Source organism: Aspergillus neoniger (genome assembly GCF_003184625.1).
Source record: "Aspergillus neoniger CBS 115656 unplaced genomic scaffold BO87scaffold_27, whole genome shotgun sequence".
In the NCBI taxonomy this organism is placed as follows: domain Eukaryota; kingdom Fungi; phylum Ascomycota; class Eurotiomycetes; order Eurotiales; family Aspergillaceae; genus Aspergillus; species Aspergillus neoniger.
Window position 1 is genome coordinate 267,522 of NW_020291155.1, and position 15,231 is coordinate 282,752.

Consider the following 15,231-nt stretch of genomic DNA (forward strand, 5'->3'; position numbering starts at 1 on the left):
TATATCATTAACATTCCGGGAAACAACCCTCAGGCACTACCTACGAAACAGGATGTGAATCATTTCCACATGTAGCAGACGTCGCCTGCATTGAAGTCACGCTTATAAAAACAACGTTCGGCGCTAATCGCACTGACGTATGCGAGACAAGCATACTTCCAGATTTGATATCATGACAGGAGCGAGGGGAAAGCTTAAGGGCGCCGCCTGCTTGAATAGGCAATAAACATCAGCCCTGTGCAGTTATGGACCACGGTTCTTCGAACCCCAGGATGTCTAGCTGCCCATCCTTGAAATTGCTGGCATCTACCGGATTAAGCACACCTCGATCTGTCATTCCTTGATTACTATCATTACAGTTCTATAGACTACACCCTCCGTTCTTTACATCAAAGAGTCGCTTATGGAGATTCCTTGCCTGAGTCCTGCAGTTGCAGACGATATTGTCCCAGATCTAGCCCAGATATTCAATGATAACCCGTTCAAGTCATTGAGAGAACAGAAAATCAGCGTCCCTGTTCTCTGCGGTCCGCATGAGCAAGGTCCTACCGACACCAGCATCAACATCTTTGGGCAGGAGTTCCGAACGCATTCCAGCTTAATCAAAGAACACACTGTAATCTGGAAGGAACGGCAGCGCGGCGAATATGCTGAGCGCCGCGGACACTACTTCGAGGCGAGGACTGAGAAAGATGGTGGTTGGGGGATATATCGGAAGGGAGCGGTATGCTGAGTTGCTTTGTACATGGAGTCTAATATTTGCTGACAAAGTGGCATTAACTCCACAGAAATACTACCGTGATTATCCCGAAATGCCAGATGAACGCATCCCGAGCGCCATTGAGTCTTTCCATTGCTTCCTACAAGCGCTATACCTCAAGCCTGTACCATACGTTGGCATCAAAGGATGGCGGAGGATGGTGCTACTGGGAATACGCTTCCAGGCAGTGCCTCGAGTGCGAGAATATATTGAGAAGATTATACTTCCCTGGACGCTTACGTCTAAGCCCCTCCTTGGTCTCACTGAGGATATCCTCGCCTATACTAAGATGGCACAAGACATCCAGTGTACCCAGCTCTACCGCGAATGCCTCATCCATCTCGTCGGAATGGCGCAATACTGGGGACGGAACGAATTTCATAACGCTGAGAATATACTCACTCCCAGTGCATACGCTTCATTAATTCGTCACGTCGGAACACAACGGCAACTTATCGAGAAAGCGGATGTCGCTCTCCACACGTTCATTCGGACTCTAGCAACGCAGAAGCCGCGGCGAATACCGAACTTCCTGCTCCGACAGTTTACAGACACGGTGAATAACATTACCGGTCTAAATGGGCGCAACATGAACTCGCTGGGTTATTATCAGCATATACGTTTGGTCCTCAACGATATGCAGCTGAGATTACCGCGGGGTTCTACATACAACATGTGTCATAGACTATGGCAGTTCATTGGATGTCTGTGTGTGAATGGTCTTCTGTATACCCAAGATCAAGTTAAGGGCTACCCTGTCTGCATATCGCCTACGGATATCGAGCTACCATGGGTGCTTGCCAACGCATCAGAGGCCCAAGCGGAGGAGGAGCAAGTTCCAGATGCCATGATTGAAATGGAAGGCTAACAGAGAAACACGAATACCGTTGGAGGTTGTCACTGAGGAACAGGAATGAGAATGTCATAGCGCATACTTCGTATCAAGATTATTGGATAGTGTAAATTTCAGTAGCAAGATGCCAAAGCGTACTTACAGTGTCTTATCTAAATATCCACCGTGTTGTCATCCACCGTTCGATCTCGATCTCGATCTAGCGATCCCCTTGCATAAGGCAACGCCACTTATGAAACGATGAGACTGATCTAGATAAGATGCGATCAGTCCCATCGTTTCACAAGTAATCATCCGCCAGGGATGGATTATTGCCTAGGCTCCTACTGACTACTAGCTAGTTAGATAGTTGCCTTACCTGGAAATAATATGCCTCGTTGCATCACTCATCACTCATCACTCGTATATTCTCCGATAGATCTATCCACCCATTCCAACGGTCCTTCATCACTTCATCCCTCCGATACCTATGGCCTATGCACGTAAGCACGAACCTAATGCCCCCTCAAATAGATCTATCTCCTCACTACCAAGTATAATACTCGATACATCCTATCTATCTTCCATCCATTCATTTATCTATCAAGAATATGTCCTATCATCTGCCCGAGCGTTACCAAACATGAACTCACTGCACCCCCTCCCCCTTACTTGCATAAACCTTATTATTACTCAAGTAGGCAGCAAGGTACACACCCACACACCCTCTTATGCAGATGCATCCTTGCTTGGGTTCTTCCGTAGGCCATCCTCTGGTGCAGAAACGCAGGTACCATCCACAGGAATAGTGCAGTTGAAGAGTGAAATGAAAAAGCTATGTCATTATGCGAAGCGTACAATTCATCGTAGTATTACTAATACGAACACTCGATACGAGGCCTGCCACATTAAATGCGACGTGACAATGCTGATCAGTAGGAATTGAGTTTCCTTAGGACTTAGGTCCTAAGTTTCTAGCTGTGTACTGTCAAGATAAGTAAGTAGGATTGGAAATAGTTGAACATGAACAGGGACCCCACTGAGTGTGGATGTGGGTGTTGGTGTTGGTGTGTGTGACAAGTTCACAAAATCGTGCATGGTGATTATGCAGGATTCGGTTTTGAGTTTGGGAGTTTAATATGGATAGGCAGGTACGTATCCGTAGTTATTAGTTATATGCTGTGGTTTTTGTATGGTTGGATATCAACTGAATCCCTTCAATTCACCCTTTCCTTTCCACCATGTCTCGATGTAAGAATATCATCTAATAGTGTATAAGAGTATTGGAATGGTGCCGTGGAATGAACGATACAAAAAGCAATAGAATGCTTTGGGTCGGTGGAGTGAAGAGTATGGTAGTCCGACGATCGTTACTTTGCTGGAGATATAACCGGTTGCGTGCCGATTCTCGGGTGAGGATCGGCCGTTGGAAATTTCAGGGGGAGGCCAATTAGAAGGTAGTAGGTATCATTGGGATAGGCGGGTTGGGAGCGCTGTTTGGGTTATTTTTTGGCTGAACGGTTATTTAGGTTATTACTTGGTTGCATCTTCATGGGTGGTTTTGTGGGATAATGTTGGGTGTATACTCATGGTTGGGTGGGGATACCGGTCGATATGGATCCCGGTTTTATATATACCGAAGGAGCAGTTGCCCGTGCTCATGAGCTCAGTCGAGCATATGAGTGATTTATAGGGAAGGAATTTATGAACACATAGTTCTCTGCCCATCGGAACAGTAATCGAAGAAATAACGAGCCTACGGCTAATCCTCATCCACGAGCCACCAGAAATGATGCAGTATCTCGCTCAGAAGAATAACTTTCGGTCGGATATCCCTTCCCCCTATCCCATTGGCAATAACAGAGCCGTTGAATCCTATTTTGTGGGTTATAGTGTTATTGATTGATAGATCGGTCAATCGGCTTGGCTCGAGATATAGGAGCATCCACTTCTCTGTTATGAAGAGGGCGGTCGGATTATGCTGCTTTTATGCCGATGTGGGTAATGCAGTTTCACAGCGTTGTATACATGTACAACGAAGTTAGATGTTATGTGGATCCCTATATAGAAATTGGAACGATTGGAGGTATTATGGTATGAGTATTGATTCAACTCAGTGGTACTTAGTTGAGTGCGGTAGGGATTAGTTAGGACGTTGTCTATGAAATATATTTTGTCGGGCTTGTGCGAATTCGCATGCAATGAGAATAGTATGCGATAAGTATCTAAGTCTGCCATTTTATTTAAAGATTGCTAACTCCTTCCAACGTCTAGTGAATAGTTTGAAGACCTCGGAGAGTGGCATAATAAGTGTTGGATGCCTCTATGGATGAGAAGTCCGGTTCCTGACCTGTATGCACATAGTGTATCACAAGATGAGAGTCAAGACATAGACCCAGTAAAGGCGATAAGTCATCAGTATTGGTTGTTCGATAAGATTACAGCCTCTCGTGCCTAATATGGGTTAGTGCACGTATCCTCGTAGATGGTTGTACTCCGGAGTACAAAGTAGATAGCCTTAGACAACCAAATCACCACTCAGCTTCATCTCAAATAGTCTCAATGCATCCCCGGCCCGGATTAGCATGAACTATACTCTACCGAGTAATCGACAAAAGCGACCTTCTCCATAGGCTAGGTAGACGCGAAAATGGAGCGATCTCGCAGTTTGATTTCTAATGTCCCTACGGAGTATATTTATAAAACTTACTTTCTTTTTCATCTGCACATGTCGTCCAATGACCGACAGATATGAAGTATGCCGGGTGTGAGCTTAGTAGGTAGGCTGTTGGTTGATAGATCATCCAGGGAACTCCAAGGCGTCCATGATCCATGATCCATGCTTGGGGTCAGCTCCCACGTTCCGGTCGGGGATACTGAAAGTGCCTAATATAGGGGAACCGGATTAATTTCGTAGAGTGATGCTGATAGGCGGTCGGGGGAACTTACGTATCCCGACCGAGATGAAGGATGCCAGACGCTATCATTTTATCACTCATCGAGCAATAGCCGGCTAGCTAAAGACAGATGCCAATCTCTTCCCCTTCCACTGCGATCGCACGACCGTTAGTGATGGAGCATAGCCTTTAATCAATTGCCAGTGGAGGCTAACTGGCCAAGTGGCCGGCCTAGTGTCCACTCGACAGCAATTAACCCACTCTCCAAATGGGTATGGATTGTCGCACACGCCCTCCATGGCACCATGTCGACCCGCACTCAAGCAACAGACTGTAACACCCGCGAGTCAAGCTTCTCCAATTCGAGCAGACTGACTCTAACTAAAGGGTACGCACTGGACGCCCATGTCCCTGTCCAACCCGTGCAGGCTTGGAGGGTTAGACTGGTCGGTCGTCATTTCGCTTGCTTTGACTAACCTTACCGGCTTGGGAGGGAGATGCGCATGCGATGCGCCGTCCCGATGCAGATGGTTCCTGAGTTTGACAATCACTTTGACCGTCTCCAGTAGTTTAATCACTAAATTAAAATGACTGACACTGGTGTCGGAGGTAGACGTGGAATGGGGAAGGGAGAGACATCCCCTCGTCCACCTCAGAATGTCTCTTCCCGCTTGGATGGCATGTGATGTCAAGGAGATGGTGAGTTAAAGTTAAGTTTTCATCCTGGTCGCCTGGTGTGGCACTTTGCTCTATGGGGTGCTTTTCCCTGTCGTTTCTTTTTTTTTGGGGGGTTTCTGCTATTTCGGTTTGGCTTCCCCTGCTTTGATTCCCCCTGCCCTGTGGATGACAATTTTCGCGATCGGGCTGCATGACTATCTACTAGTTACTAGATTCGATGCTGTTGTCCAACCAATGTAAAGAAGCAAGTGCTGGATGGCAAAAAGTGATGCTGGTGCTGGTGCTGGTGCCCTCAGCTGCGAAGGTCCAGCAGCATTGCAATCTGAAACGTCTAAAAGTGACAAGAATGGAGTTCATTACCCCCATGTGGTTGGGAAAGGTGGCACTCCGGACTCCGTTTCGGTTCCTGAATTGCAATCCATCCGCCGCGAACCGTGGAACAACTTCTGTCGGCAATACGGGAACCGTCCGTGAGTCGTAATGCTTTTTTTCAGGCGAACGGATGGGGATGATGTGGAATATCAGTATGCTTTCTTTTGTAGACCCGCAAGCCACCACCGATCGCATCAAGTGTATAACCTGAATAGACCATAGAATACGATCAAGGGACCCAGAGCGACGGTAGGATAGTCATCACGTAGGGATCATGAGGTGTGTTCTGGACCCCGACAGCTGGGCTGGTGGGTGGGTTTTTGGAGAGTGGGTTTCTGCCCCTGGCGTCGTAACCGCCATACCGGAAGTCGTACGGGACTTGGTTCCTGAGAGGGTCATCCCCAATTGCATGGACGGTGCCTGACTGACTGACTGACTGACAATCTGTTGCTTTCTTCAGCTTTGGCTGTGGGTGTCATGCAGTCTGGCCCTTGATTGCTGGATCGTCTGTGAGAGATGGCCAGGAACCACGGTCTCAGCTGCGGTACTATTTTTACTACCTGGCTGCTTTTTATGACTTGTTTCAACTTTCAAGCAGATTGGAAAGGCAGATCTTAGGAATTAATAGAGAAAAAGAGAAAAGACGGAGTACCGACAAGAATTTTGGAGGAAACAATTCCGCGTGGCATCAAATTGGACCCCTCTCCTCCTTCCCTCTCTCTCTCTCTCTCTCCCTCTGCCTAGTTAGTCTCTTCATTATTAGCATGATTATTCACCGCAGCGCCGTTGCTGGCCGGCTCCTTTTCCACTTCGCACCGTCCACTTGTTTCCACTCCAGTTCAGCTCAACATAGTAAAGCGGCCGACTTGGGCCAACGCCCCAGCCCAGCCCCATCCCGGTTCGCTTCAACCTTGATGCCACCAATTAACTTTGCTTGCCGCTCAGGAGTTCTTCCATCTCCTCTCCTCTCTGCGACAGCTTCTCCCGCTTGGGTGTTTTTTTTCTCTCTCGGATTTCCAGTCGGGGTGTGTAGAGATACCTTTCTATCTGGCTGGTACTGCCTAGACCCGGGGAACTCTTCCTGTCCATTCCCTGTCACTCCCTTTCTGCCATTCTTGCCTTAAGCCCCTCTGCGGTGACCGCCAGTGGTGCAGCTTCGCTCTCTCTTCTCTTTCTCAGTTGGCCTCTCTGTCAGTGTCCAACTGTTTGCTCCCTCCCTTTGTTCGCACTGTGGTCGGGATACTCCTGTAATTGTCCCCTTTCCCCTTACCTTGGATTCACTTGTTCCGGTCCATCTCCCGCCTTTCCGGTCACCCTTCTAACCAGCTTTCACTGCTTCGATAGGAACCTTCCCGCTTTTATTGTACCTGCAGGTTAGAGACCGCTTGACGTCGCAGAGTGCCGCAGGCCGCCATCTCACGCGACGGAACCGCCCACATAAATCATAATCCTAATAAAAGGACACCAAGAGTGAACATTCGCACTTCTGGCGCACCGATTCGCGACTGATGACTCCCGCCTCTATTTCATGACCAATCACCACATTTCTGTCCACCATTCGCCGATCTATCTCTGCCCAACCTGTTCCTCCCCCCCTCTTCCTGGCCTGCAACCGTATAAAGGGCCATGACGGGCTCTCAGCCTGAATCGCCAGCGGATGCGCCCCAGCGTCCTTTCAGCGGCATCATGCGGACCCCCCGGAGCACCAGTCGCTTGAGTATGAGCAGTAGACATGGTGGAGGAAGTCGAGCATCGGATGAGGATGGGAAAACTGCGGTCAAAGTCGGTGCGTTATTTCATTCAGTGCGTGCGCCCGTTGGGACTGAGCCGGTTCAGATGCGGTATTGCGGATACCGCTCGCCTCGGCGCCTCCAACGCCCCACGTGCGCGGCTTCATGATTATAGCTCTGCATACTGATTACGTTTCTAGCTGTTCGAGTGCGACCGCCCCTGAAGCCAACCGATCCCGGATATGAATTGGTTCCCCAGCGCTTCCAGCGTCCCATGGTCCATGTCACAAATCCCACCAGTGTTGCCATCGATGTTCCTCAGGGCCGAAAGTTGTTTGTTTTTGACCGGGTGTTCGCTGAGACGGTCGACCAGGATGGTGTCTGGGACTATCTCAGCGATAGTGTCGGCTCGTTTCTACAGGGCTACAACGTTTCGATCCTGGCCTATGGCCAGTCCGGCGCGGGAAAGTCCTACACCATGGGAACTTCGGGCCCCAGTGAACAAAGTGACCCGAAATCGATGGGTTCGTTCTGCTCCCCGAGAAGCGCGCGATGTGCGGCGCATTCGGCTGACGAAAATAGGAATAATTCCCCGAGCTGCCCAGCTTCTCTTCGAAAAACTAGAGGGCCCTACCAAACCCAATCGCAACAGCGGCACAGGCCTTCGTCCTCCGTCCCGCTATTCTGTCGGCTCCGCCTCCAGCTTTGGGAAGGCTAGCGTCGAGAAGAACTGGCAGCTGAAGGCCACCTACGTTGAAGTATGGGTCCCCACATCGGATACTGCTTCGCGAGTAGAAAATACTAACGGGTGCAGATTTACAACGAACAATTGCGAGATCTCCTTGTGCCCGAATCAACACATCAGGGCGAGCGGGGCACAGTCACCATCCGCGAGGATGCAAAAGGACGTATCATTCTCACCGGTCTACATCAGGTGAATATCAATTCATACGAAGATCTGATGGGTGCTCTTAGCTTCGGTTCTTCCATCCGACAGACCGACTCTACCGCCATTAACGCCAAGTCTTCCCGATCACACGCAGTGTTCAGTCTAAATCTTGTTCAGCGAAAGGCATCCAACGGTGTCATGTCCCCGACACCCAAGGAAAAGCGCATGTCGATGCCAGTGGAGATGATGTCTGGGTCCGATGCCTCCGTCATGGTGGATAGCAAGCTTCATTTCGTGGATTTAGCAGGAAGTGAGAGATTGAAGAACACTGGAGCCTCTGGTGAACGGGCGAAGGAGGGTATCTCGATCAATGCGGGTCTTGCTGCTTTGGGCAAGGTCATTTCGCAGCTCTCCTCTCGCCAAGCCGGCGCTCACGTCTCCTATCGTGACTCGAAGCTCACACGTCTGCTTCAGGACTCCCTGGGTGGTAACGCTTATACATACATGATTGCATGTGTCAACCCTGCGGAGTTCCATCTTAGCGAAACCGTGAACACGGTTCAGTATGCGCAAAGAGCTAGAGCAATCCAGAGCAAGCCACGCATCCAGCAGATTGCCGACGAAAGCGATAAGCACGCAGTTATCGAACGACTGAAGGCGGAGGTTGCTTTTTTGCGCCAGCAGCTCCGTAATGCGGAAGAGAACGGCCGTCGGAGCGCTGCCCCACAGGATCGAGCCGAGCGACAGAACGAGAGGGAGGTCGAGCTCCAGAACCAGCTTCTCGATACGCAAGAGAGTTACAACGCTCTCAGCCAGCGGCATGCGAAATTAATCTCGGAGATCGCTAGGGACTCCGAACATGCTGGCGAGACAGACCCCAATGATGTGGTCAGCTTGGTCGGGAAAACTTCTGTTGAGCGCCTGAAGCGATCACAGTCTTTTGCAGAGTCGATCGAGCAGGTTGTCCTGGAGTACGAGAAGACTATTCAGAGCCTTGAGTCGTCTCTTTCTAACACTAGGTCCTCCCTCTCAGTAACGGAGAGCACGCTTCTTGAACGCGAGACGAAGTGCGCATACGTCGAGACCGTCAACTCCCAATTGCAGGCACGGATTCAGAAGCTGCTTGATCGTGAGAACAGCACAGAGACTTATCTGCATGAGTTGGAAGCGCGGCTTGATGGGCAGTCCACTGGCGAAGAGAAGCAAGCGGCTATCGTGGCCGAACTTCGGAAGGAACTCAGTCGGGCCCGCGAAAGTGAAGCCAATTGCGAAGACTATATTTCCACGCTCGAGGAGCGTTTGGCTGAAGCCGACCAAGATATGGAGCTCATGCAAAGGGAAATGGAGCGCCTGGAGCATGTTATTGAGCGCCAGCGCAGCCTGGGCAAACTGGATAACCTTTTGTATGAACTTGATCATGTCCAGCAGAACGGCAACCAGAAGGATCTGTCCGAGGACGAGCTTGAGACTCATACTCCAGTTCCCGTCAAGGGCGCCTACAAACCTCGCACTCGAGCAACATCCCTTTCCCTTGATGTCCTGACCGAGGCAGTGGAGACCGCCATACCCGAATCAGACGAAGGCTTGACAGAGCCCACCCCAGAAGCCGTACGCGAAGCCTCCATGGAAACTGAGGCGACTGCTGAGACAGACGAGACCAACTTGAAGGTCCTAGAATCGGCTACTGACCGCCTGGAGGCCCAGGAGAACGGTGCCCGTGTGAGTCGAGCCTCTACTCCCACCCAAACCAAGGTGGTTGCGGACAAGCTGGAGACAGTCACCCAGGAGTTGTTTGACTTGCGTATGCAGCACGAGTCTACTGTGAGTGAGTACGAGACGCTGGAGGCGAAGTATGCGGAAGCAATGAAAGCCCTGGCGGAGTTCCAACGGGACGCCGCCGACGAAGCTCGCCATCCCGACGAAAAGGTTCAAGAACTTCTCTCCACTAATGTTGAATCCCGTCCGGTGTCTTTTTTAGAGGAAGGCAAGGCCCCCGGCTCGAACGATGGAAAACAACCGTCGTCCTCGCCATCACTCTCTTCGGAGTTATCCTTGGCCGGGGAGCCTGCTTCTTCGCACGAGCAATCTACCTTGAGTAATGGTGAAGTCCCACAGGAAAATCACGTCGACACTCGAGAGATAGATGAAGCGAAGGCCCAAGAACTGGAGCAGATGCGTCGCTTGCTCGTGGAGCATCAGGAGGGTGTTTCGATTATGACGCAGAAGTATGCCCAGTTGCAGTCGGAGCATGAAGGAACCCTCAGCCTCATTGAAACGCTGAAGGCCGAACTGCAGCGAAAGAATTCTTCACCGCCGACCACGCCAGGCTTCAAGTCCCCTGTAATTCGGAGAAAGACAAGCCAGAGTCTGATTGGTACTGTCGATCGGGCTCACCGCTCCCTTGCCGCCTTGCGTAATATTGCAGTTGAGGAATTCGAGGCCCGCCCTGATACGATGCAGAACTTCGAAGTCCACCTCGACTCGGCTATGCACGAACTACACAATCGCATGGAACGTATCCAGGCGCTGGAGGCCGAAAACCAGAGCGTCAAGAAGGAAATGGAGACCAAATCAACCATCATCTCCGGGCTCACCCGTGAGAGGTCGAGTTTGCAGGGAGGCGGTGGGTCCTCGGTCGACATGGGCCTCGTCAATCAACTGCGTGATCAAGTGGTGCAGCAAGAGAATCTCATCAACGAGATGAAAGAATCACACGACACCAGAGAGAAGCAGCTTCTCGCCGAGATCGAAGAATTGAAGAGCCTCCTGAAGACGCAGGAAGAAGCCGCTAAAGCCCAGGATGTGTGCGCTGAAGAGCAAGATAGGAAGATCATTTCTCTCGAAGGCGAGGTCACGGAGTTGAAGAGCAAACACCAGAACGCCGTTGAATCGTTGCAATCGTCTGAACAGGAATTGAGCGCGACATTGGCAGAGCTCGACAAGGCTTTGGCGTCCATCGACGCGATGCGTACCGAACAGGCAGCCGCCGGTGAAGCGTCTGCCTCGAAGGATGCTGCCGCTAGAGAATTGGAGTCCGAGAGGGAGCAACAAGAAGAACTCGTTGCAAAATTGAAGCATGTCATTGACGAACACAAGGCCACCACTGATGCCCACCTTGAGAAGATCGCCTCCCTCGAAAAGTCTCACAGCGAAGCTCAGCTGCAGCTGTCAGAGCTTCGCACAGCAAAGGACAACGATAGCAGCGAGGTCCAAGTACATCAGTCTCGTGTGTCAGAGCTGGAGAAGGAGATTGACTCCCACAAGTCACTTGCTGACTCGTACAAGAGGGAACTGGAGTCCCTACAAGAGTCCCACAAGCAGGAGGTGGCGGAACTTGAAGCTCGGGTTACAGCGGCCGCGCAAGTTGACTATGAGTCGCGTTTCGCCACGATGAGCGCCGAGCATGAGGAGACAATGAAGACTTTGAAGTCTGAGATCCTAGAGTCGCGGGAAGAGTTGACGAAATTGCTCAACATGGTTTCGAACCTCCTCAACGCTGATGTTACCGCAGAGACCATGGCGGAGCAAATTCAGGAGATCATGGCTCAGAAGCAGCACTTCTCCGACAAGTACGCCGAGATGCTGGATACCAACGAGGATCTGCGTAAGCAACTTGAGACCAAGGGGTCGGATGATGGCCGGCTGGAGGAGCTCATGCAGAGCAACTCCACGAAGGAAGCGAAGGTCAACGAGCTGGCTCTTCTGGTTGCCACCCTCGAGGATACTCTGCGCCAGAAGGAAGAGCAGGTCAAGAAGAAGGAGGCGATCATTGCCGAAGTCAAGGCCGAAAAGGAGAAGAGTGTCCGCTTGGTGGAGGAGCTGGAGGAACAGATCACCAATAGCTTCGACCAGCACCACAACCGTCTCTCCGTCATTCAACAGGAGCGTGACCAGGCTCTGGAAGATGCCAAGGTGAAGATTGCAGCCTATGAGAAAGATATTGAGACATACCGGGTACGGATCGAGCAGCTTGAGGTAAGTGTTTTGATATCAAGAATTACATATGGCAATGACTAACATTCATCTAGCTCCAAATCAAGAACCAAGACAGCTCTCATGACCGCAGCAGCTCGATCACGTCCAATCTCCGCAAGAGCTCATCTGCAACCTCTCTCCCTTCGCCGCCTCCCGCCATTCCCCTGCCTCCTCTACCGAACATTGCCTCGGCCACAAACGGCACTGGCAGTATCTCTCCCCCCAGCTCCCGTCATACTAGCAAAGAGCTGGTGAACCCACAGATCGTCGATGACCAGGAGGCTCGCATTCGCACCATCGAGAAGCACCTGAACGCCGAGAAGCAGCTCACCGCCACCTTGGAAGAAGCGCTGGGCGACCTTGAAGCGCAAAGCAACAAGGTCAAGTCGGATTGCGACGCTTGGAAGAAGAAGGCTCGGGAGCTAGAAGAAGAACTGACCACGCTCCGCAAGGAGCGCGCCTCCCAGCGCCTCTCACTGCAGGCCGTCGAGGAGGAACGCAACGCTCGCCGGGAGGCCGAAGCCGCCCGGGCGCAGCTCGAGGAGCGGATGAATGCGCTCAACAAGAAGAAAAAGAAGAGCACTCTCAACTGCTTCTAGATTTGATCGATCTACATTAGCGGATATCATTTGCTTTGCTTTGCCTTGCCTTGTCCTGCCCGCCTTTGTTTTTCACGTCCCTTTTGGCGCCACGATGTTCAGTCTTCTCTGTATTATGAACTAACTCAACGTCGATTCCCCCTTTCTTCGCCTCGTTGATACCTCCCCTTATTTCTCTTCTGTGTATTTTCCTTTCACGGCTTCTCTTCTGCCTCGTGCGCCTGACTGATCCCCTTCACTTCTGCTCCGCCTATTTTGATGAATCCTGACTTTATGACTTATAAGTATGGCCCGTGATTGTACATTCTCCGACTACCCTGACCATACATTGATACATGTGTTCTTTAAGAATGTTTTGATTCCCAGTTGTCCAGCATGCGCAGCTAGAATAGCTGCTTCTGCTCTTCTTTCTAGTTAGAATTGTCATCGGTAGGAAGCTGTTAGTTGCCGGGACGTAGATTGATCTGCCTGATGTCAGTTTCTTCATTCTTCATTGATAAGTCAAGACGGTGGCTCGATTTAGAACAATCTTAAACTCAAAGTGACAGATATAATTACAGAATAGCATAATACAAAAATCCCAGTACCCTGTTCAATACTTTAGCGATCTAAATATACCCCCCCATCCCCGAACGGCGATAAGAGAGATAGATAGATCATCACATGACGCAATCTCCCAATCGGCCGCGTGTCTCTTTCCGTTCAGCAGGCTACCACCTCCGCAACTAATTAAATCAACTACAAAAACCACCAGCTACGAAACCACCTACAACTCACTCAATTCCCAATTTGCAATGCCAATGTCCACATAAAAAATATCCCCTCGACTCAATTACCCTCTCACCCACAAAAGCCTTAACGAAAAAATATATAAAAAGAAAAGGGAACAACAACCATGCCCCCCGCCAAAATCACCATCATCCACCCCGACCTCGGCATCGGCGGCGCAGAACGTCTAATCATTGACGTGGCTCTAGCATTACAATCGCGCGGCCACCCCGTTACAATCTACACCTCGCACCGGGATAAATCGCATTGTTTTGAGGAGGCGCGCGATGGGACGCTTGATGTGCAGGTGCGCGGGAATACGATCTTCCCGGCGCATGTGGGCGGACGGTTGTTTGTGCTTATGGCTATATTGAGACAGTTGCATTTGACGTGGGAGTTGTTGGTTGGGGAGGGTGCTACAAATGGGGAGGAAGGGGAGGGTGAGGAAGAGGTGTTTATTGTGGATCAGATGCCGGCGTGTGTGCCGTTTTTGAAGGTGTTTGGGGGGAAGAAGAATAGCAGGAAGCGGCAGAGGATTTTGTTCTATTGTCATTTTCCGGATCAGTTGCTTGCGAGGAGGGATGAGGGGGGTTCTGTGTTGCAGGTGCTTAAGGGGTTGTATCGTGTGCCGTTTGATTGGTTTGAGGGGTGGGCTGTGAGTGCGTCGGATAAGGTGGTTGCCAATTCGAGGTTTACGAGAGGGGTGGTTAGTGGGGTGTTTGGGAGGGAGAAAATTGGGGAGTTGAGTGTTGTTTATCCGTGTGTTGATACTAAGGCTGGGGATGGGGTGGAGGGGGTGGTCAAGGATGGGGAGCAGTTGTGGGGTGGGAAGAAGATCTTGCTTAGTGTTAATCGGTTTGAGAGGAAGAAGGACCTGGCGCTGGCGATTCGTGCCTATCATGGTCTTGGGGCGGAGAAGAGGAAGGGGACGAGGTTGGTTGTTGCTGGTGAGTATTGCCCTTTTATGGGTGCTGCGGATGCGCTCGTTGTTTGTTGGTTGAGAGGAGTGCGCTAACTGGTTGTGTGCGTGGTGCAGGTGGTTACGACAATCGCGTCCAGGAGAATGTGCAGTATCATCGGGAGCTCGATGAATTGGCGACTGGGTTGGGCTTGCAGACGGCGACATCTAAGACGGTTATCTCGGCGCTTTCAATCCCCGATTCTATCGATGTCCTTTTCCTATTGTCCGTGCCGACGGCGTTCCGGGATACCCTTTTGCTGCAGGCGAAGTTGCTCCTGTATACGCCAATCAACGAACACTTCGGGATTGTGCCGGTGGAGGCGATGCGGGCTGGCGTGCCGGTGCTTGCCTCGAATACTGGAGGGCCGTTGGAGACCATTGTGGAGGGCGAAACGGGCTGGCTCCGGGACGCCAAGGTGGATGCCGATTGGACTGCGGTGATGGACAAGGTGCTCTATGGCATGAAGCAGGAGGAGCTGGACAGGATGTCCGTGGCTGCGAAGGAGCGTGTCGAGAAGGAGTTCTCACTGACGGCTATGGGCGAGAAACTCGAGCAGGAAATCGAGGAGATGCTCGGCCAGGAGCAGCGGCCGTTCCATGGCTTCCAACAGGTTCTTGCGTTGCTTGCATTGGTGGGAGTGGTGCTTGCCCTCGCTGCTGCATTTCTCGTGAAGCTGCTTTGATTGTTTGTTAGAATAATACCCTTGACTTGCGTGTACAATAATCAATTCGTGATGCTCAGTTCATCCACTTTGATATCCAGTAGATAT

General features: G+C 51.0%; 3 protein-coding genes across 3 annotated transcripts; all 3 read left to right on the top strand.

Annotated features, from left to right (window-relative positions):
• Positions 1-403: 403 nt before the first annotated feature.
• BO87DRAFT_314260 (uncharacterized protein) lies at positions 404-1,628 on the top strand (the record flags this gene model as incomplete). Its single annotated transcript, XM_025619651.1, has 2 exons — positions 404-724; positions 789-1,628. 2 exons carry the CDS (start codon positions 404-406, stop codon positions 1,626-1,628), a joined length of 1,161 nt encoding a protein of 386 aa, XP_025477240.1.
• Positions 1,629-7,165: 5,537 nt separating this feature from the next.
• Positions 7,166-12,732, top strand: BO87DRAFT_428407 (kinesin family protein; the record flags this gene model as incomplete). The annotated part of the gene is made up of 5 exons (XM_025627450.1): positions 7,166-7,325; positions 7,470-7,793; positions 7,852-8,027; positions 8,084-12,133; positions 12,187-12,732. 5 exons carry the CDS (start codon positions 7,166-7,168, stop codon positions 12,730-12,732), a joined length of 5,256 nt encoding a protein of 1,751 aa, XP_025477241.1.
• A 747-nt stretch (positions 12,733-13,479) lies between these two features.
• BO87DRAFT_339971 (GDP-Man:Man(1)GlcNAc(2)-PP-dolichol alpha-1,3-mannosyltransferase) lies at positions 13,480-15,177 on the top strand. The gene is made up of 2 exons (XM_025620647.1): positions 13,480-14,447; positions 14,537-15,177. Exons 1-2 carry the CDS (start codon positions 13,628-13,630, stop codon positions 15,142-15,144), a joined length of 1,428 nt encoding a protein of 475 aa, XP_025477242.1. The 5' UTR covers positions 13,480-13,627; the 3' UTR covers positions 15,145-15,177.
• Positions 15,178-15,231: the final 54 nt, after the last annotated feature.

What these genes read in the sequence shown, in the direction of transcription:
- BO87DRAFT_339971 (XM_025620647.1), top strand. Translation starts at nt 13,628, where the DNA reads ATGCCCCCCGCCAAAATCACCATCATCCACCCCGACCTCGGCATCGGC. An exon ending in GACGAGGTTGGTTGTTGCTG is followed by an intron (nt 14,448 to 14,536) that starts GTGAGTATTGCC and finishes TGCGTGGTGCAG; the next exon opens with GTGGTTACGACAATCGCGTC.